Here is a 21,919-nt window from a genome sequence, read left to right on the forward strand (position 1 = left end):
GCTGCTGCTGCTGATGATGATGATGATGATGATGATTTTCTCTTTCTAGAGCAGCCTCACTCAGAAGCGACATCTGTAAACCTTAACATTACATTACCAGGGCTGGAGAGATGGCTCAGCAGTTAAGACTTTGCCTGCAGAGGACCAGAGTTTGGTTCCCAGCACCCACGTCAGGTGGTTTACAACTACCTGTAACTCCAGCTCCAGGGAATTTGATCCCTCTTCTGGCCTCTATGGATATCTCCACACTTGTGGCACACACACACACACACACACACACACACACACACATACACACACACAAGATTAAATATTAAAAAAATTAGATTACCACCTGAAATTTAAAAGAACCCTGCCCCAAATAAAATAAAATAAAAGGGGTTGATAGGCCATTCCAATCCAATCAGAGTTTCTCTTTCTTGAAAGCGAATATGATCAAAGCAACTGACAAACTGTCACGGAACCCGCCAGACCTCTCTTTGGCCTTCCTCTCTTCTCCAGCTCCTGAACTCTCCCTCCTCCTCTCATGGGCCCCAAGTCCATTCCTAGCAAACTAACAGGCCCAGGACTACTGGACGGCAACCATCCTGGGCCCACTGAGCAAAGCCAAGTTGCCTGTCTCTGCCACCTGGTGGCCTGATGACCAAGCTTCATGGAGGTAAGTTACTCTCCAACAGCCCTGCAGGTTTTCTGGACACAGTGTGGAAAACAAGATCAAAGGAACCGGGTATGGACTGTGGATCAAGAGAGGAAATCAAGGAAATGTTTAACATATAGCTTTAGCATTCTATGCTCTCTCTAGACCTCTGGAAAAACAGAAATTAGAGAGGTGGGTAAGAAAGTAAGGAAGTCCACCAGAACTTTTGAAAATAATTCAAATAAACATTATATAAAAGTTTATCCTCTTTATTAATAAATTTATTATCTTTGGATGAAAAATTATAATGTTTTTTCATACTATCACATTTGGTGTGTTATTTTTAAAACAGAATTTAAATATCTTTAAAATTACATTTGTGTATTTTGTGTACATGTGTCGTTGTGCATGCCATAGCATGTGTGGAGGTCAGAGGACAATTTGCAGGAATCAGTTCACTCCTTCCTCTCAGGGATCAAACTTGGGTCGTCAGGCTTGGAGGCAAGCATCTCCACCTCCTGAGCCATCTCCCCAGCCCAGTTAAAGGTTTTAAATAGATTTCCTTGTTCTAAGACACCTTAAAACAAAAGTAAAGGAAGTTAGTCTTCTAAACTTTTGTGTTGTCAGAGAGACTAAAGAAAACAATAATTTACCATAGGAGGGAAAGCCCACTAAAGCTCATAGAAATTCCAACACATAGCCCCTGATGCTGACTTATCATTTCCCCCAAATTTTTACTTAGGAAACTTACTGTTTGGTGTTCTGATTTGGTAGGTTGTTTTGAATTGGGATCTCTTTATGCAGGTTGGTCTGGAACTCAAGATCCTCCTGCTTCCACCTCCCAAATGTTGGAATTACAGGCCCATACCACCAGAACCAGCTTGAGAGGTTGAAGTTTGTTGTATATAGTTCTTCACTGTGATGATCAGGCTCTCACCTCCTCTACTGCAGGGCCTTGAGGTTTGCTCATGCTCTTCTTTGTCCTTAGCTTTGGTTACCAAAGCAAACTGAACAACAAATATTTTGTTTACATTTTTTTGTAGGCAAAAACCCCCAAATGCTATTGCCTTTCATACTATACTCTGATCCCCTTAAAGCCAAAGTCAGGGGAAAAAAATACTCTTCCTTAATAGTGAAATAAAAGACTGCATGACAGTCAACTTACTGTTATTCCACTATTCAGGCAGAGGCTGGAAATAGTGAAGGGCATGAAACCTTTGAGAAGTCAGCAAGGTTTGAGTCTTCCCTCCTCCTGTGTACAAGGCCAATTCAGGACGCAGTGTTTTTTTAGTTTAGGCAGAGCTGGCTCTGTCATATTGCTTGTTTCTAGATTTGTGAGTTCTGGGATCTGAATTCTGGTCCTCTGATACAGCAGTAGATGCTCTTAGCCACTGAGTCATCTTTCCAGGCCTTCTCTCTGTAATGTCTTCTTGTCTTTATCAATGAACTGATTTTACCTGCCTCTCTCCATTCCTTCTGCTTTGTGTTTCAACTGTATCTGCCAGATCCTGCCTCTCTTTCTCTCTTTCCCCCTTTCCCAACCCCCCTCTCTCTCTTTGTTAGGTCCCTCAGGCTGTCCTGGAATTCACTATATGGACCAGGCTGGCCTTGAACTCATGTCCCATGTGCTGGGACTAAGGGTATTCTCCACTAGGCCTGGGCAGATCCTGCTTCTTTAATGATTTTCTGTGTTCCACATGGCATCTCACAGTGATCTTGTTGTTCCTATTGTCTGTCTTCTGATCCTTTTGTTTTCAGACTATAATTCATGAGAGGCTCTGGTTTACATTAGGTAACAATTGGGATTGCAGGACAGACTATGAAATGGTCCAGAAGCCCATCAGTGGTCTGGGGAAGGAAGAGGAAGCCACACGGTGTATGTGTGGCTTGGACTTTAGCATGGACTGTGGGGATGGCAGCTATTTTAATGAACACATTTAGTAGACCCTGAAGAGAAATCTTAGTTTAAAAGTCAAGTGTGCAAAGAATAACACATAGGATTGTTTATAACATTGCTAAATGTTGACTTTGATTTCCCTTCCTATAGGCTGCAAAGGAGCTCAATTTATATACTTTGAGTAACAGCATCCACACAAATTATGGCTGACCTTTCATTATTCATCTTGTCAAGATAGTCTATGACATTGAAATCCCCTCCCATCTGCCCCACTCTCTCCTAAACACTTTTACATGTGTGTACACACATGCATATCTTTCCCTAAACATATAGAAATGTTGGAAAAAGTGCTAGTGACAAGATTTTGTTTTTGAATGGTGAAATAATAAAAACAATGATTTCCCCTTCAAAAGAACCCCTTATTCTTTGTAAAGTCAAAGTTGTAAAGAGGGAACCAGATGTGCTGGCGTACCTGTAATTCCTGCACTTGGAAGGGGAAAGGCAGGAAGGTTTTTGGGTTTGAGGGAAGCCAGGCCATATATTGAGACCCTGTTCCAAACAAACAAAAAACTCAAGGAGAATGAAAAACACAAGAAAAGCAAACAGAACAAAAACAAACAAACAAACAAAAAACCCCAAAAGCAAAAAACCAGACAACCTTTTTACAATGAAGCTAAAGACATTCAGAAGCTTTGGGTACCAGCCTGGTAGGAAAGACTACAGGCGACAGTAAAAACCAAACAGAGCATGAGAGAGGATTAGGAATGTGAACCTGCATAAAGACAGTGATGTAGTTTCCCAAAGAAGTGTGGCATCTGACTATCCAACACTCACAACAATGAGAACAGACAGGTGGCTGAAGCCAGAGCTCGTCTAGATCCACTTGTCACAAAGATTTAAGGCTGAGGAAGGCAGAGTCCATCTGATGGTGAGGTGGAGTGGAGGGATGCTGCACAATAAACAAACCCGCAGGACCGGTTCACTGGGGGGAGAACTCATGTGCACGTTGTTTCAAGAAGAAAACAACCTCAAATGTATGGACCGGCCACCCCTTTCATACAAGTCTTTTCTAAATAGCTAACTCAGGAAGAACTCATCTCACTCAAAGTACTTAAAGAAACAAAAAAATTGGGCTGGAGCAATGGCCTGGTACAAGGACCTGAGCTGGATGTTAGAAGCCAAGCATGGGGGTGCATGCTTGTAGCCCCAGTTTTAGAAAGGCAGAGACAAGAAGCTCTGGGAATCACTGACTAGCCTGGCTAGCCTGACTGGTGAGCTCCAGGACAATGACACACTATCTTAAAGGCCGTAGACTGTATTCCTGAGGATGACACTCAAAGTTGTCTTCGAGGTCTTCCCCCACATAAAAAAGAAACAAAAAGTTAGTGGTAACTATAAAGTAAGAAAGGGATAAAATTGTCCATAACAAAGAGAGAGCGCGCCGGGCGGTGGTGGCGCACGCCTTTAATCCCAGCACTTGGGAGGCAGAGGCAGGCGGATCTCTGTGAGTTCGAGGCTAGCCTGGTCTCCAAAGCGAGTTCCAGGAAAGGCGCAAAGCTACACAGAGAAACCCTGTCTCGAAAAACCAAAAAAAAAAAAAAAAAAAAAAAAAAACAAAGAGAGAGCGCTATGAGGCTCTCCAATGCCTGTCTAGGAGCTGTTTAGGAAAAGAAACTGGAAGCATAGTGTGGTGGTTCGTGCCTGTTATCAGTCATCAGGAGGCCGAGGTAGTAGGCTTGCCAATAACACACAGATACAGTGGAGGATAGAACAGAGCCGGCACTGTGTGCTTATGAATAGCATCGGCCTCACAGGTAGGAACTGAAACAACTTTTGGTGGCTCTTTATCAAATAACAGCATGTCTTGTATGGCAAAACTACAACATTTTGCAAAGCAGGATATTGTTCAGTATAAAAATTCAGGCTCTGGAACAAATATCTTTTATTAAAAAAAACTAACATGTAATATAAAATTAACTATTTAAAAATGTACAATCCAGTAGCATTTAGTATATTTACAATGCTGTACAACAGCTACTTCTATTTCCAAATGTTTTTGTCATCCCCAAAGGAAATCTCTTTTCCATTACTCAGTCATTCCCCACTTTTCCTTCTCCCATATGCCCTAGCACTAATCTTTCTGTCTCTTAGGGATTTACCTATGTTGAATAATTTATATGAACAAAATCATAAAATGTGATCTTTTGTGTAGGCTTTATTTTTTCTGGGGTTATGCTAGGCAAGTACTCTAACCACTGAGAAACATTCAGTCCAGCATAATGATATAGTGTGTGCATGTGGTATATATGCATGTATGTACACATGTATGTTAGTGTACATATGCATAAGCATGTATGTGGAGACCAGTGGAGGAAGTTGTGTGTCTTCTTCCATCGTTTTCTTCCTTATTCTCCTGAGATGGGGTCTCCCACTGCTTTCTGGCTAGGCTGATGGCCAGCAAGCCCCAGAGATATCCCTGTCTCCACCCTTGCCAACACTGAGGTTACAGGAATACACGGCCATACCTGGTTTTTTATATTGGTGTAGGAAATCTGAACTCAGGTCTGTATACTTATGCAGCAGGTACTCTGAGCTGTCTTTACAGTCCATAAGTTTTTTTTTTCTTTTTTTTTTTTCAGTCAGGCTCTCACTATATAGCTCTATATTGCTGTCTTGGAACTCAATATGCAGACCAAGCTGGCCTCTAATTCATAGAGATCTACCTCCTGGATATTGGGATTAAAGGCATGTGCCACCATGCACAGCTCTATGTTCAACTTTTTGAGGAAGTATACAAATGGCTGCATTATTTGACATTCTCATTAACAATGTCCTTTAGAAAATGTGTATGGGTGTTTTGCTTGCATATGTCTGTGTACCTCATGTGTTACTGGAGCCACTGGAGCCAGAAGAAGGCATCTGGAACTAGTTTTAGATGGTTGTGAGCAGCCATGTGGATGCTAAGAATGGAATACAATTCCTCTGGAAGAGCATAAAGTGTTTTTAACTTCTGAGCCATCTCTCCAGCCCCCAGCAACGTACCTTTTAAAATTATATCAATCCTAGTGTGAAATTAGATTTCATTGTGAGATAGTGAGAATAATTAATTCAAAATTCTCATGTGAATTTTCATAATGGCTAAAGGTATGGAACATCTTCTCATGTGTTTGTTGGCCACCTATCTGTTTACTTTGGACAAATGCTTATTCAATTTTCTGACCATTACAAAGTGGTTGCTAATCTTTTTGTGTTGTGAGATTCTAGATTTTTATTCTGGATTCTAGACCCTTACAAGGACTAGAGCTTGCAAATAACTTCTTCCTTTATGTAATTTGTCTTTTACTTTGTGAAAGGAGAAATAAGAAAGTTTTTCTTATTTACCTAGCTTTAATATCAGGGGAATGCTAACTTCATATAAAGGGTCAAGAAGTACCACCCTATTCTGGGAGAATTTAAGGAAGATTAATATTAATCTGTTAACTGTTTGATAAAATTAACAAGTGAAGTCATCTGGTCCTGGGTTTTACTTTGTTGATTAATTTATTTACTCGTTACAGGGGATGTTCAGGTTTTCTATTTCTTCTTGAGTCAGTTTTAATAGTTGATATGTTTCTAGGACCATTCCTATTTCATCTAGGTTACACATTTGTTGTCATACAACTGTGCATAATAGTCTAAGGTTTTTATTTATGTGAAGCCTGTAATAAAACCATTTCAAATCTTAGTGATTTGATTATTTTTTAATTATTAATTTAGCTAATCAATTTTAGCTTCTCCACCCACTAAAAGCACTATTTTTATTTTAGGCCCTGGCTAGCCATGGGCAATGCTCCTGCCTCAACATCCTAAATGTGAGATTACAGATGTGCACCCTCATGCTTGGCAAAGCTAACAAGCTGCACTTTTGATTTTGCTGATTCTATTTTTCTCTATTTCACTTATCTGTACTCTATGTTTTCTTCCTTCTGCTAGCTTTGGATTTAGTTTGTTCTTTTCCCCTACTTGTTCTTTAAGGGAAATTTGGGCCATTTATTGTGAATTTATTTATGTATTTACTTACTGACTTATTCTTGTGGTGCTGAGGGATCAAACCTAGGGTCTGAGGCATGCTGAGCACATGCTCAACCACTGATTTATGTTCCCAGCCCTTTTAAGAGGTCCCAGGCAGGATCCCTTTATGTTGTCCAGGCTGGACTCAAATTTCCAGGCTCAAGCAATCTTTCTGTCTCAGATTCCCAAGTAACTGAAAATATAGGCACATGTTAGGGTACTAAGCTCTCTTTCTTAATTTTTTTTTAAGTTTTATTGTTGATCTGCTGGTTCTAGGAATTGAGCCAAGGGCCTTTATATGCTAAGCAAACATTCTACTACTTACTGAGTGCCAACATTTTAGTTTTCCAATGTCAGTGTTTACAACTATACATTTCCCAGACATTATTGCTTTTTATTATAAGTTTTGGTATGTTGTATTTTTTTATTCATTCATCTCAAAATATTCCCTAACTTTACCTCTTTCTTTGACCCAATGATTAATTAAAAGCGTGTTGTTTAATCTTTACATAATTGTGAATTTTCCACTTTGCTTATTATTGATTTCTAGTTCCATTCTATAGTATCTGAGAAGACACTTTGTTTTAGTCACTGGTCTATTGCTGTGGAGAGACACCATTACCATGACAACTCTTATAAAAGAAAGCATTTAATTGGGTCTTGCTTACATTCTGAGGTTTAGTCCATTATCATCATGCTGGGAAGCATGGCAGCACATAGGCAGACATGGTGCTGGAGAGGTAGCTGAGAGTTCTACATCCAGATCTGCAGACAGCAGGTGGTGGGTGAAGGGGGCTCAGCCTAGCTTGGGCCCTTGAAACCTCAAAACTAATCCCCAGTGACACACTTCCTCCAACAAGGTTACACCTCCTAATCCCTGTCAAGTAGGCCACTCCCTAATGACCAAGCATTCAAATCCATGAGCCTATGTGGGGCCAATCTTATTCAAACCATCACATACTTCATATGACTTTAATCCTTTCAAATGCATTGAGATTTGTCTTGTGACTTAACATATGGTTTTAGAGAATGTTCCATGCACATTTGAAAATAGTGTATATTCTGATGTCAATGGAATCATAAGTGTGTGTTCAGGATGCTCCAGACACTGCATTTCTAGGTATGTGTGATCCATAGGAAATAAAAATAACCAAGGAAACAGAAATCGGAAATAAAAATTTCAATGCATAATTGGAGAAGGTTGGTAAAGAGAGGAATGTACAACAAAATATGTATCTTTGATAGAGTATTTTATTCTCCTTTGGATCTGTATTAAAACTTGAAATAGTGCCACAAACTATGACATTAGAAAACATTAAATTCACTGTATTATTTTTTGTTTATTTAATTATTTCAAATTATGTGTAGATGGGTTTGTCCAAATGAGTACCATTCCTGTGAAGGCCAGAAAGGGTGTTGGATTTCCAGAAACTGAAGTTACAGGCCATTTTGAGTGGGTGCTGGGAACTGAACTTGGGTCCTCTGCAAGAGCAGTATGTGTCCTTAACTGCTGAGTCATCTCTCCAGCCTCCATTGCATTATTTTCAAAGAAGAGATTATGATGTTTTAGCTGAATCAATTCTCAGCTCCTTTAGGAATGGAGTTCTGTATCCTTGTGTATTGAAATGGGCAGTAAGAGAACCTTAATTGAGCTATTCTTTCCCAAAGGTATCCTCCAGGCCCCCCTCCAACTTCGATCCAGGCACCTATGTTGAAGTGAATGATCCAACCACCCACACACCCTCAAAAGTGGTGATACAAGATATTACTATGGAGCTACACTGCCCACTGTGTAATGATTGGTTCCGTGATCCGCTGATGCTGAGCTGTGGCCACAACTTCTGCCAAGTCTGTATCCAAAACTACTGGAAACTGCATGCAAAGGAAACATTCTGTCCTGAGTGTACAATGTTATGCCAGTATAGCAACTGTACATTCAACCTTGTGCTGGAGAAGCTGGTAGAGAAGATTAAGAAGTTACCCCTGCTCAAGGGCCATCCACAGTGCCCAGAGCATGGAGAGAACCTGAAACTGTTCAGTAAGCCAGATGGGAAACTGATCTGCTTTCAATGCAAGGATGCACGGTTGTCTATGGAGCAGTCTAAGGATTTCCTGCAAATCTCTGATGCTGTCCATTTCTTTACGGTGTGTGAGAGCTGGGCCATGAACAATCCCTTAAGAAAACTCTTTTGGAGGGCTGCTTCTTTCTTCTGGTCTCATCCCTTTATTCAAATAATGAGAAAGTTCAGAGTCCTCAGAAATACAACATGCCTTGGAAAGTGCTTCCTCTAGAGATGCTACATGTAGGAAAGGCACTATAAAGGACTATATGACTCCTTCAGTCACACACTGGGTAAAGCATGAACAGAAGAGTGCTCCTGTTATAAAAGTTTCAAACTTTGATGGAGTTTCAATGAGTACAACAATAGAAACAGTATATAATAATGTATTATTGAGAACTAAGTTTTGTCACATTTGTAATTCCCAAGTGTTTAGGATTTCTGAGGGGGGTGGATGTACAATGAAGGAAAGGTGTGAGACTAGAACACAAATCATTTGGATTTGGCTGGGCAGAAGGAAGAAAGAAATGTTCCAATGGGAACGGCATAAGTAAAGGTGTCTAGATGTAGAGTTACAGTAGCCTCCTCAAATCCCTGTATCTAGACAATAAGATGTCAAAACTTAACTGTTTCTGTTGCTTATTATACTCACAAATTTTGTTTTGGTGGTGCTGGGGATTGAGCCCAGGGCATAGTATAGGCAAAACAAGTATTATGCTATTGAGTTAAAGCTGAGCCTTTGTCACAGTTCTCAAAAGAGACAGGAATTATGACACAGTGGAAGGGTAAGATGTCTTTGTTGCAAGAGTTGACTTGAGTGAACACAGACTTATTAGAGAAAAATGAGAGAGGACTCCAGAGAGTGGGAGGGACTCTAAAGAAGGAACACCTCGAGCTTATTTCTTTCTTGGCACACCATGTCTTTGTAGATGTCTTTCCCACCATCCTTTCCTCGTGTGTGTGTGTGTGTGTGTGTGTGTGTGTGTGTGTGTGTGTGTGTGTGTGAGAGAGAGAGAGAGAGAGAGAGAGAGAGAGAGAGAGAGAGAGAGAGAGGTGGGAGAGACATACAAACATACACAGAGAGACAGAGAGACAGATTGAGAGAGTTCTTTTTTTCCATGATGTGTTTTCTGGAGACTGAATTCAGGTTGATAAGCTTAGCAATGAGTGCCTTTACCCACATGACCACCTCACCCACCTCAGCAATGAGCTAACTTTAAAATTAATGGTTCTTTGCTGGGCGGTGGTGGCGCACACCTTTAAACCTAGCACTTGGGAGGCAGAGGCAGGCGGATCTCTGTGAGTTCGAGGCCAGCCTGGGCTACAGAGTGAGTTCCAGGAAAGGTGAAAAGCTATACAGAGAAACCCTGTCTTGAAAAACCAAAAAGAAATAGAAATTTTTTAAAAAATTAAAAAAAAATTAATAGTTCCTTACATTAAAATGTCTATGTTCAAACAAATACTGGTGTGCCTTCTATCCCCTGGCAGAATCTCTTCTGGAGCCAGGACTAGACTCCCCATCCTGCCATTTGTTCAGCCTGTCCTGTTCAACACCTGTCCTGTTCCTGTCTCCCTGTGCTATTAGCACAGTTCTTTTCCTATTCTACAGAGGTCTCTCCATGCTATAGGCATGTGTGTGAATGCATGTGAAGGCCAGAGGAAAATTTTAGGCTTTACCTTAAGTACTTGTCCACCTTGTTTTTTGAGACAGGTTTTCTCACAAAGACCTGGGGTTGCAGATTATGTTAGGCCAGCTATCTGGCCAGCAAGTCCCAGGGATCTCTGTCTGTCTCCATCTCCCCAGCACTGGACTTAAGTGTGTGCCACCCTGCCCAGCCTTTTATAAATGCTGGGGATCAAACTCAGGTCCTCACATTTGTGTGGCAGGCACTGTACTAACTGAGCCATCATCTCCCAGGCCCTGGGGACCTGCTTTGTTTTCTTTACCTCCCAAATTGCTGTAGGTTAATTCTATTCGGTATTTCTAGGAGGAGCTTGCCATCTATCAGAGCCAACTTCAGACAACCCTGAAGGAGCTTCAGTCCCTCAGAACTATGCAGAAAGATGCCATTGCTGCTTACAAGGTGAGGGGCAGGGGAAAGTGCTTATGAAGCACAGCTTGGATAATCCCTTCCTAGAACTCCAGCTCTATCATGGCACCTGGGTATTTCATTGCAGGGTAGGAAGAAATGTCGAGTAGGAAAAGTTCCCAATATTTGATAATTGAACAGATTAGCTTTTGTCCTAACATGCTGGGTCTTCTGATGGTTAAGTCACTAGGTGAACAACGTGGTATTGAGATCTGCTTGTTCTGTCCTTTCACCTATGGCAAAATAAGGACTTTACCAATAAAACCTACCAAAGACGGCTATGTCCAAAGAAATACTTTTATTTCCTTTGAGTTTATAACCAGGTACCTCTGACCCACGGACTCTCAGATTACATTTTCCTCCATCTGATTTGTCTTCCTTAACTGCTTCCAAACTATGTAAAGCTGTTGCCTATACATGCCTATCCACTTTAGACTTCACAGAAGTGCTAAACAATACTAATAGGAAAGATTCAGCAAATCAGTATCTAGGTTGGGAGCTAAATTGAAACTTTGGTTTCTTCATTAATTACTCTGTATAGGAGAGCCATCTTTGACATTTGGCATCTAGAAAAATATGTAGCCTCAGAGAGAGATAGATGGAGTTAGGGATGTTTCCAGAGAATTTTGTTACTGTTTCCTAGTTCAGATACTACAGTCAATATTCATTCAACAAATATTTGTTGAATGGGTCAAAGCATTAGACTCCCACACTAGAATCTGAGTTTGGGAGACAGGCATTACATAATGCTAACTATACCAATAAAATAACAATAATGACTAGCACTATATGATACGAAAATATAGTAATGAAGAGGACTATAGTGGAGAACCTATTTTAGGTGGAGGAGGTATATGCTCTGAAGAAGTCACTTGAGCTGGAGATGTACTCAAACTTGCCTAGCATGCATGGGTTTTATCACCAATATCACATAAACTGGGCACAGTGGCACACACTTGTAATTCCAGCACTCAGGAGGTAGAAGAAGGGGGGTCAGAAGTTCAAGGTCATCTTTGGCTACATACCAAGTTTTAGACTAGCTTGGGATACATGAGATCCACTCTCAATTTTTTTTTTTAAGGACTGAAGGATGAGTAACTTAATCAAATGAACTGGGTGAAAGGAATGTGAACTAAAGGGCCTGGAGAAGAGTGTTGTAGGCATAGGAAAATATACGAGGAGAAGTCTAGAAACAGGAGGTTAAACAGAAGAAAGTCCAATAAAACTAGAGCACGCTAAGCAAGGTAATACTGAAGAGGAAGATATGGCCCAGTCAGGCATGTCTTTGTATGGAAGACATTAAGTATTTTGAATACTTCATCCTGTGACAACAGAAATAAAGAGTTGTAATAAGGGCACAGTTTCATCTCATTTTGAAAATGTCTGATTGCTGTGTGGAAAATGGGTTAGAGAGAGACAATGACAAAATCATATGGTTAGAAAACTGTTGCAGGTTAGTTTGTCAAGAACAATGGCATGTGACTGGACTAAAGAGCAGGAAACAGAGATAAACAAAAGCATATGGTGTAGGGAGGACACTATATAGATGTGGTGACTGATTAGATAAGAGGAGTGAATGGCAATATCAGATAAGCATTTGGGTTTAGGAATCTGGAGCCCAAAAGCTGGAGAAAAGCTGTCAGCATTAGATGCTACTTAAAGCTGCAAGAGGGATTGCCTAAAAGTGTAGAATGAGCAGGACAGAATACTAACTAATTTTGAGTTTAGGACAGAATACCAACTAATTTTAATATTTAAATTGTGGGTAGAGGAAATGGGAAATCATGAGAAAGGTGAAAGGGAAACTGGAAACACATGGGTTAGAAGAACAGTTAAGACTATCTTAAGAGTGTGCTAATGATTGTCCATGGAATCTAAGCTACATAAGACAGGCCATGAAGATAGAAGTTTATTAACAGAAACAGAGGAGGGTCAATGATCACAAACTTACTCTGTTGTTTTCTTTTTTCTTTTTAGTTTTTCGAGAAAGGGTTTCTCTGTGTAGTTTTACGCCTTTCCTGGAACTCACTCTGTAGACCAGGCTGGCCTCGAACTCACAGAGATCTGCCTGGTTCTGCCTCCCGAGTACTGGGATTAAAGGCGTGCGCCACCACCACCCGGCACTTTGTTGTTTTCTTAAGATAGAGTCTCTCCATGTATCCCTGGCTGCCCTGAAACTCACTATGTAGACAAGGCTAGCCTCAAACTCATAGAGATCTGCCTGCCTCTGCTCCCCTGTCCCCTCCACCAAGTGTTGGGATTAGAGCCATGTATCATCATGCCCAGGTTGAATACAAACTTTCATTGAGATTCAACAGTGCTGCAGTAGGAAGCAAGTGAACTCGGAGCAAAAAGTCATTTTGGAGATGATACATTTTCTGGGAATGATGAAATTCCATGTGTGGTTGGGACTAAGTGGAGAAAGCTCTAAGTCATTAGAAAAGAAGACAATGAGGAACTGAGAAAACAGGATATAGAGAGTTCACCAGGGAGGAAGCTGTTCTCTCTCTCTCTCTCTCTCTCTCTCTCTCTCTCTCTCTCTCTCTCTCTCTCTCACACACACACACACACACACACACACACACACACACACACACACACAAGCTGCAAGTGTAGCAATTACCAATTTCAGCACTTTGTACATTGTTCGTATCCTGTTTCTTTCATGCTGTCCTGGCAGCAAGAGTAGTTTTGGTTTTGAAAGGACAGTTCTCCCAGGTTCCTTATGCCCTAGTTTAATAGCATCATTTAGTAGATAGTTTGCCAGTCTAGGAAGGTATTGTTAGTATTAATTTGAGAATGTTTAGCTAAGTTTTGGGGGTGCATGCCTTTAATCCTAGCATTCCAGAGGCAGAGGCAGGCAGATCTCTGAATTTGAGGCCTGCCTGGTCTACAGAGTGACTTCCAAGGCAGCTAAGGCTACACAGAGAAACCCTGTCTCAAAAAACAACAACAACAAAAACAACAATAATAATTTTTTTTAAGAATGTTTGATTGACTCCACAACATTATTTAATAGAGCAATGGTTATTATCCAAGCACTGAGAGAAAAAATGAAAACAAAACCTTTCCTCTTACACCATTAAACTAGCTGGGAAAGAAGGAATAAGTCTCCCAAGAGGCTCTGTTTAGTAGGATTGAATGTTGATGCTAAGCAGCCATTTGTATGGAATTTTCCAAGGTGTGTTGTGTGGTGTGAGTCCCTGTCTCTAAGTGCTAGTCTCAGTAGTAATCGTGGTGATGATTATGGAGGTTTCCAGGACAACAAGATACAACTGCAACAACACCTTTCCTTGGAGTTTCTCAAGCTGCATCAATTCCTGCACAACAAAGAAAAGGACATTCTAAATGACCTCCGTGATGAGGGGAAAGTCTTGAATGAGGAGATGGAGCTGAATCTGAACCAGATTCAGGAACAGTGTCTTCTCGCCAAAGACATGCTGATAAACATTCAGACACGGATGGAACAGCAGAATCCCTTCAACTTCCTCAAAGTGAGATTCCACAGCAATTTGATTATGGGTACACTTGAAGGAGGGAAGAGGGCCTGGGGTTGGTTGGGGAGGGAAGGAAAGCATAGCCTAACCAAACTCAACCGAACTGAACTGAACCCAATCCACTGCAGTGCTTTGAAGATCCTTTGGGGAAAATGTAGGCTGCTTTTGTTCTATGTTCAGTGGAAAGCTGTGCTTTCATTTTCCTATGAAACATTAGTACAATTTCATCCATAATGCTATATGGATCAATATTTTTATTTTCCCATAAAGAACATTGAAGCTTTATTTTTCTCTTTCTTTCTTTCTTTCTTTCTTTCTTTCTTTCTTTCTTTCTTTCTTTCTTTCTTTCTTTCTTTCTTTCTCCCTTTCTTTTTGTTTTGTTTTGTTTTGTTTTTTGAGACAGGGTTTCTCTGTGTAGCTTTGTGCCTTTCCTGGAACTCACTCTGTAGACCAGGTGGCCTTGAACTCACAGAGATCCACCTGCCTCTGCCTCCGGAGTGCTGGGATTAAAGGCGTGTGCCACCATCGCCCGGCTTGTTTTTCAAAAGTATGTTTCTGATAGCCTTTGTTGAGTTTTGGGCTTACAGAAATAATAAACTGAACTATTTAAAAATCTTTTTGTCAAACTGCTACCTGAAGTCTCACCTCTAAAGCAACACTGGTGATTACTTCAGGACTCAAAAGTTTAGTTACCCTTGGCACTGGAATTGCCTCTGATCTTTTCTTGTGGGAGTATTTGGAAGTTCTCACTTTAAAAAAAAGTTGACCTTAACTATGGATGTACTGGCTCCATATAATTCCTACCAGAGTTGGAATTATAGAAATCAGGAGGTTAGCAAATGGGAGGTCAGTTTCTCACGGGTTAGATTGGGGTGCTGATTAGGAAAAGCCTGTGGAGGATGAAAATTGTTCTTGGAGATGGACTGAGCACCACCACCTGCACAGGAAGCCAGTATTGATGAAACCTGGATGGTAATCAGAATAACCAGATAGATTTCTAGAGATGATAAACAGGCATCTGACTGCTCTATTTCTCCTTTTCTCTTTTAGGACATCACAAAGCTCATAGATAGGTAAGTGCTTCTCCATGGTACTCTATCCCCTTCCTTCTGGCCCTGGAGGATGTCTAAAAAATAAACTGTTTGTGTCCCTTACAGCGTGGCGCAAGGAATGAGGGCATTCTTACCCAGACAGCTTATCTCCAAAAAGCTGAACCCAGGCCGCTTCAAAGGTCCCATCCAGTATATGATCTGGAGGGAAATGCAGTCTGTTCTCTGTCCAGGTATAGTGGGAAGTAGCTACTCATTCCTATGGCCCCCAATCTACATTTTATCTATGGAGTCTCTGCTAGTTCTTTAACTTGAGGCAAGATGGAGATAGTCTTGGGTGCAGTTTTAAGATTTATTTATTAATGTATTTTATGTATGTGAGTGCTCTGTTTGCATGTACACCTAAATGCCAGAGAGGGCATCAGATCTCATTGTAGATGGTTGTGAGCCACCATGTGGTTGCTGGGAATTGGACTCAGGACCTCTGGAAGAGCAGTCAGTGCTGTTAACCACTGAGCCACCTCTCCAGCCCTTGGGTGGAGTTTAATCCAGAAGACTTTTTCTTTTTCTCCTGCTGCTATGATCTAAGAATATGTGTCTTTGAACTAACAATACATAAGAGTCTGATATTAGAATTACTCCTCAGCCTATAATTTTGTTTGATCTAGAATATGTAGAAACAGCCACAATTTTATCCTGTTTTGTTACATCAGCTATAAGAATCTTCTGCTTTGAAGGCATTTCCCACACATATTTCTTGTATATATTTAGAGTCTTTATAGGTCTTTTAGTGCTTGATAGTTATAGCATAGAGCACAACATGTAAAAGAGTGTTAGAGATTATCAGTGCTTCAGGAAAAAAAAAATAGTTCTTCAGAAGAAAACAGTATCTAATTTCAGTAGATATGTCTGTCTAATGAGCACATTTTTGTGTTCTTGCAAATATCAAAGGACTGAACAGGACAAAATAACAAGTGGTATTTCATAAAAAAGAAATAATATTCTAGATATAATATGTATAGAAATAAAATTTTAGATAGCTTTTGCAAAATTTATATACATATTATTATTGTTTGTTATTAGCCTACTTAAAATCATAAATATATACTTGTCACATTTTCCAAGTGACTAACATGGAAAGAAAACAACTTCACTGAAGTATAGTTAATAGAGCAGAATCTGCCAATTTTACCTATATATACCTAGTGTACAAGTTGTTGAGTTTTAACAAACATGTAAATATCTCTGTGATCAAGGTAGGTGGGGGCTGGGGAGATGATTTATTGGATAAAGTGCTTGCTGAACAAACAAGAGGACGAGTTTGAATCCCTAGCACCTATGTAGAAAGTGAGGCATGGTGGTAAACAACTGTAACTCCATCACTGGGGAAGAGCTGGGGAAAAATGTAGATCTTAGGAGGCTTGCTGGGCAGCCAGTCTAGTTGAAAGACTGAGTTCCAGATTTCAGTGAGAAACCTGTCTCACAAAATAAGATGGAGAGTGATTGAGGAGACACCCAAAGTGGATCTCTGATTTCCACATGCACATGTACGTACATGCATAGGTATACTTGTGTACACAAACACATACAGGAATATACACACACACTCACACACACAGGCATGTCTTTCTGCAATCAGTTCTTTCTGTATAGCTCTAGCCCTTAATGCTTGTTGATCTGCTTTATTTCACTTTGCATGTGTCTTTTCAAACTTTTGATTTAATGTAAATCACACATTCCAGTACGACATGTCTAGATTTAGTACTTACCACAGTGCTTCCTTTGGTTTACCTATGTAGTTGCACATAGCAATAAATTTGTTTAACGGACACATCATAATGTGTTTAATCTATTCTTCAACTGATGAACATTTGGGTATATTACACTGAGGGCTATTAAGAATAAAGTTGTATGGGTCTGTTCACACATCTTTGAGGAGAAGACCTAGTGGTGGGGTTGAAGATGTACATTTAACTTTATGAGACACTGTCAACCCCTCTTCTCTCAAGTGGAGGAATCATTTTACATTTCCTCCTGCACAGATGTCAAGACCGTCTTTCCTATTTTCTTGATAAAACTTGATATTGTCAATCTTTCTAATTTTAACTATTTAACCATAAGTATAGTAACATTTCATCATTGTTTTAATGTATACATCTCTAATGTCTAATCCTGTTGAACATCTCTCCACATGGCTCTCTGCCATTCCTATGCCTTGTTGGTGAGATATATTCAATCTTTTGACCACACTTTTGTTGGACTCTTTTAACATTAAATTATAAAGAGACAAGTCCTTTATCACTCATGTTTGTTAAAAAGAATTTAAAGAAAGAAAACAAAACAAAACAGTGTATGAATTTATTCCCCTGATTGTGGCTGTCAACAGAGGCCAGTAAAAGGTATTGGATCTCCTGGTACTGGAGTCACAGGCAGTTGTGAGCTGCTTCATGTGGGTGCTGGGAACAGAACTCCTCTGCAAAGTGCTCTTAATTTTTGAGTCATTTCTCCAGCCACAAATTGCTTTTTTGATGATTTTTTTTTTAAACTTAAGTTTTTTGAGATACAGTCTTATGTAGCCCAGCTTGACTGAGAGTTCTGTGTGGCCAAAATGACCTTAAGCTCCCCATATTGTTGTTTCTACCTCCCAAGTGTTAGGATTATAGGCATGCACCTGATATAAAACATTAAACAGCAATAACAACAACAAAACTAGGATCTCATTATATTGTTCAGGCTGGCTTTGAAATTAGGATCTTTCTGTCTAAGCCTCCTAGGTATAGGTATGTGCTACAGCTCCAATTGAATTTTAATTGACACATGGTAACTGTATGTATTTATAGGATGCAATATAATATTCAACACATGTATGCAACATATAATAATTAAATCATGGTAATTAGTATTTATATTTCCTCAATAAATAAAGTCTGGGGATATAGCTCAGTAACAGAATGCTGGCCTCACATATACAAGGCCTTGGGCTCAATCTCCAGCACTGGCAACAACAAAACAAAACCACTGGGGGAAAACATTTATATATATATATATATATATATATATATATATATATATATATATATAACATAATATATAAAATAAATAAAATTATGATTACCATATTGTGCTATAAAACTCTGAAATTAACATCTATCTCACCATATTTTGGTATCTGTTATCCAATATCATTCTACCCCCATCCCTCCCTATCCTTTCTAGCCTCCAGTGATCACTAGTCTATTTCTATGAGGCAAACTTTCTTAGCTTTTACATATTTTTAAAAATCTTCATCTGTCATGGAATTTTAATATTATAGAATACAATATAAATTAATTACTTACAAATGTGAAATTAAAGATCATTTACAAAGTATAAGCCTGGTTTTGTAATTACCAGTTTAAAATGACATAAAGTTACTTTGTTAGATTGCCATAAAAATTTCTAAATGTTTGCTTTCATTGTATTATCTTGTCCCAGGCTGGTAACCACATAATCTGTAGACTCCATTCCGAAGAGCAGTGGCACATAGCACCCTAGAGCTCCAATGTCTCACTGAATGTTAAACCAAATATAATCTCCACCAGGTATCTCAGTCTTCCTTAGCTCTAACAGATAGTCTCTCATACATAAGCAACTAATTGCATTTAATCTACCCTCCCCCGTCTCTGCTTACCCAAAGTATACATCTCCCATGTTATAGCCCAATTGAGACACTCTCCTTAGTAAGGTTTCCTAGGACAACTTCACCTATTTTTACCACTTTGGTATTAGTCAAGATTCACATTATTTGTATTGTTTCCTTCAGTAGAACATAAATTACTTCAAAGCAAAGTCTGATTTTATTGCTAATATAAAAAGGTCTAGAAATAGCAACATGGATACCAAGCAATAGAAAGTATATGAGAAACTTCCTGACTAAGGGTTTATGTATATTGAGATGAAAACACAAATATCTATGCTAGTATTATTTCTTACTATGGAAAATTGCATTCACTTCCTTTCCCCTCTTCCCTGCTATCTCATTTTCTTACTAGGCCTATCTCAATTAACTCTGGATCCTAAAACAGCTCATCCAAATCTGGTGCTATCTGATAGCAGGACCAGTGTGTGTCATGGTGATGTTAAGCAGGTAATGCCTGATGATCCAGAGAGGTTTGATTCAAGTGTGGCTGTACTGGGCTCAAAAGGCTTCACCTCTGGAAAGTGGTATTGGGAAGTAGAAGTAGCAAAGAAGACAAAATGGACAGTTGGAGTCGTCAGAGAGTCCATCATTCGGAAGGGGAGCTGCCCTCTGACTCCTGAGCAAGGATTCTGGCTTTTAAGACTAAGGAACCAAACTGATCTAAAGGCTTTGGATTTGCCTTCTTGTAGTCTGAAAGAGGGTAATCTCAACAGGGTGGGCATATACCTGGATTATGAGGGAGGGCAGGTGTCCTTCTATAATGCTGCAACCATGAGTCATCTTTACACCTTCAGTAGTCTTTTCATGGAGACACTTTTCCCCTACTTCTGTCCCTGCCTTAATGATGGTGGAGAGAATAAAGAACCATTGCACATCGTACATCCACAGTAATTAGTCATACTGTTGTATAAATTCAGAGCGTTATTAAAGTGTTGAAATAGTTTACCAATTTCAGTGGATTCTCTTTCCAATTTATGGGGAACTCTGAAACAATAAAAGCAGGAAACAAACTGACTTACATTTCAGTTCCCTACATGGATTTTGCTGGAGCCTTTCAAGATAACACTCTACATCTGTGGGGTCTTCTAAGACACAGGGAGCTTCCCTGAGTTTGGTCCTCATGTCTTGTTTCTGGAGCAAACTGCAGCTTGATTTTGTGACGCTTGGAAACCCTTCTCGAATGTGCTGCCAGCATACTGAGTCTAGAGAATGGATGTTCACATCTGTACTCTTCTTCCCATTGAATTAGCTTTTTTCAGTGCTGGGATTTAATTCTAAAAAATTCACCTCATTTCTTTTCCAAAACATGTTGCTGTAAATGTAAAAATTTGCCCCAGAGACTTGAAGTAGAAAATGGCCTGAATTAGCGTATAATCATGTCTTCCTGCATTCACTCAACATACTTTTTAGTCTAGCAAATCTTTGGTTCTTTTTCCTCTTTTCAGTTTTTTTTTCCTGTGTTATTAGTGAGAGTTGCCTGTTTCTCCTAGATCAAAATACACCCATATTCCCATCTGCTTTTGACTTTGTCCTTCTTCATCAGTCCTGTCTATATTTTTAATCAACAGCATTTTTCCTCCTTCTCTCTTCAACTTGTTCAATGTCTAGCTTGTTCCTTCTTTTTAGGTTTAGAGTTCTTGATATCCACAGTACTCTTGATGAAATGGCCCTAGTTCCCCTCCTTGGAATTCCCGATCTAAAGTTGCTTTCCTATACAACACGTATACATTTATAATAGATGAGTTTGGTAACTAGCATGACATGATTAAAAGGATACATTGAAAACTTACTATTTTTCTAAACAAAATCTTATTTTTTTAATTATGTGTATGCAAGTGTATCTGAGTGTGTGCCACATGGATGCAGGTGCCTGTGGAATACGAAAGAGGATGTCACATCCCTTGCAGCTAGAGTTATAGGTGGTTGTGAGCTGCCTGATGTGGGTGCTGGAACCCAACCTGGGTTCTCTGAAAGAGCAGTGCACTTGATCTTAATCACAGAGCCATCTGTCCAGCCCCTTCCTATCCATGTCTTTTTTTTTTTTTTAAAGATTTATTATGTATACAGTGTTCTGCCTGCATGCCAGAAGAGGGCGCCAGATCTCATTACAGATGGTTGGGAGCCACCATGTGGGTGCTGGGAATTGAACTCAGGACCTCTGGAGAGCAGCCAGTGCTCTTAACCGCTGAGCCATCTCTCCAGCCCCCTATCCATGTCTTTTAATGACTTCACCTCAACCAAAATGTGGTGAGGACTCATCTTGGGCCTGGAACTTTGCTTGATGTTGTCACTGTCTTCCCTCTCCTCCCCTATCAACTAATATACTTTCTTAATTACTTCTAAAAATACACAATAATTAAGGCAGGTGATAGATATGTAGAGGTCTTCTGAGAATAATAATAAAAAAGACTAATTAAACTAATAATTTAGCTTTAGAACCCAAACAGCAATGAAACATTGGTGGCTCCTGGGTGCCTTTTTCAGTTTTCAGGTATTCACTACTCTATGCTTTGCACTAAAACATAAGGTATGGGGCTGCAGAGATGGTTCAGCAGTTAAGAGTACTTACTATTCTTGCAGAAGATCCAGGTTCAGTTCCTAGCACTCACAGGGCTGCTTATAAATACCTATAATTTCAGTTTTAGGGATCTGATGCTTTCTTCTGATTTCCTCAGGTTCCTGCACACATGTGGTATGCATGCATACTCAAACACACATGCATACCCATAATGAATAAATAAATAATATGTTTTATATAAAAATTCTTTTAAAAATATAAACTATAGCTGGTTTTTCTATACATGTATTATTTTATTTTTTCTATATTAAATATCCATGTATCCTAAAATATATATTTTCATTTTATCACTTCTTCTGAACTTGAAAATAAATGGTATGGTGTTGTATGTCTTCCTGGGCTTTTTGAAAATTCAAAATTATGATGTACTAGTATTCTTTCC

The 21,919-nt window shown here is 39.6% G+C and overlaps 1 protein-coding gene across 1 annotated transcript; it reads left to right on the forward strand.

Moving 5' to 3' along the window:
- The first annotated feature begins 460 nt into the window (after positions 1–460).
- Positions 461–19,973, forward strand: Trim69 (tripartite motif containing 69). Its single transcript, XM_028878649.2, has 7 exons — positions 461–658; positions 8,253–8,729; positions 10,633–10,728; positions 13,995–14,228; positions 15,282–15,304; positions 15,389–15,513; positions 19,312–19,973. The coding sequence occupies exons 1-7, from the start codon at positions 653–655 to the stop codon at positions 19,848–19,850; spliced, it is 1,500 nt and encodes a 499-aa protein (XP_028734482.1). The 5' UTR covers positions 461–652; the 3' UTR covers positions 19,851–19,973.
- Positions 19,974–21,919: the final 1,946 nt, after the last annotated feature.

Source organism: Peromyscus leucopus, chromosome 4 (assembly GCF_004664715.2).
Source record: "Peromyscus leucopus breed LL Stock chromosome 4, UCI_PerLeu_2.1, whole genome shotgun sequence".
Taxonomy (NCBI): Eukaryota; Metazoa; Chordata; class Mammalia; order Rodentia; family Cricetidae; genus Peromyscus; species Peromyscus leucopus.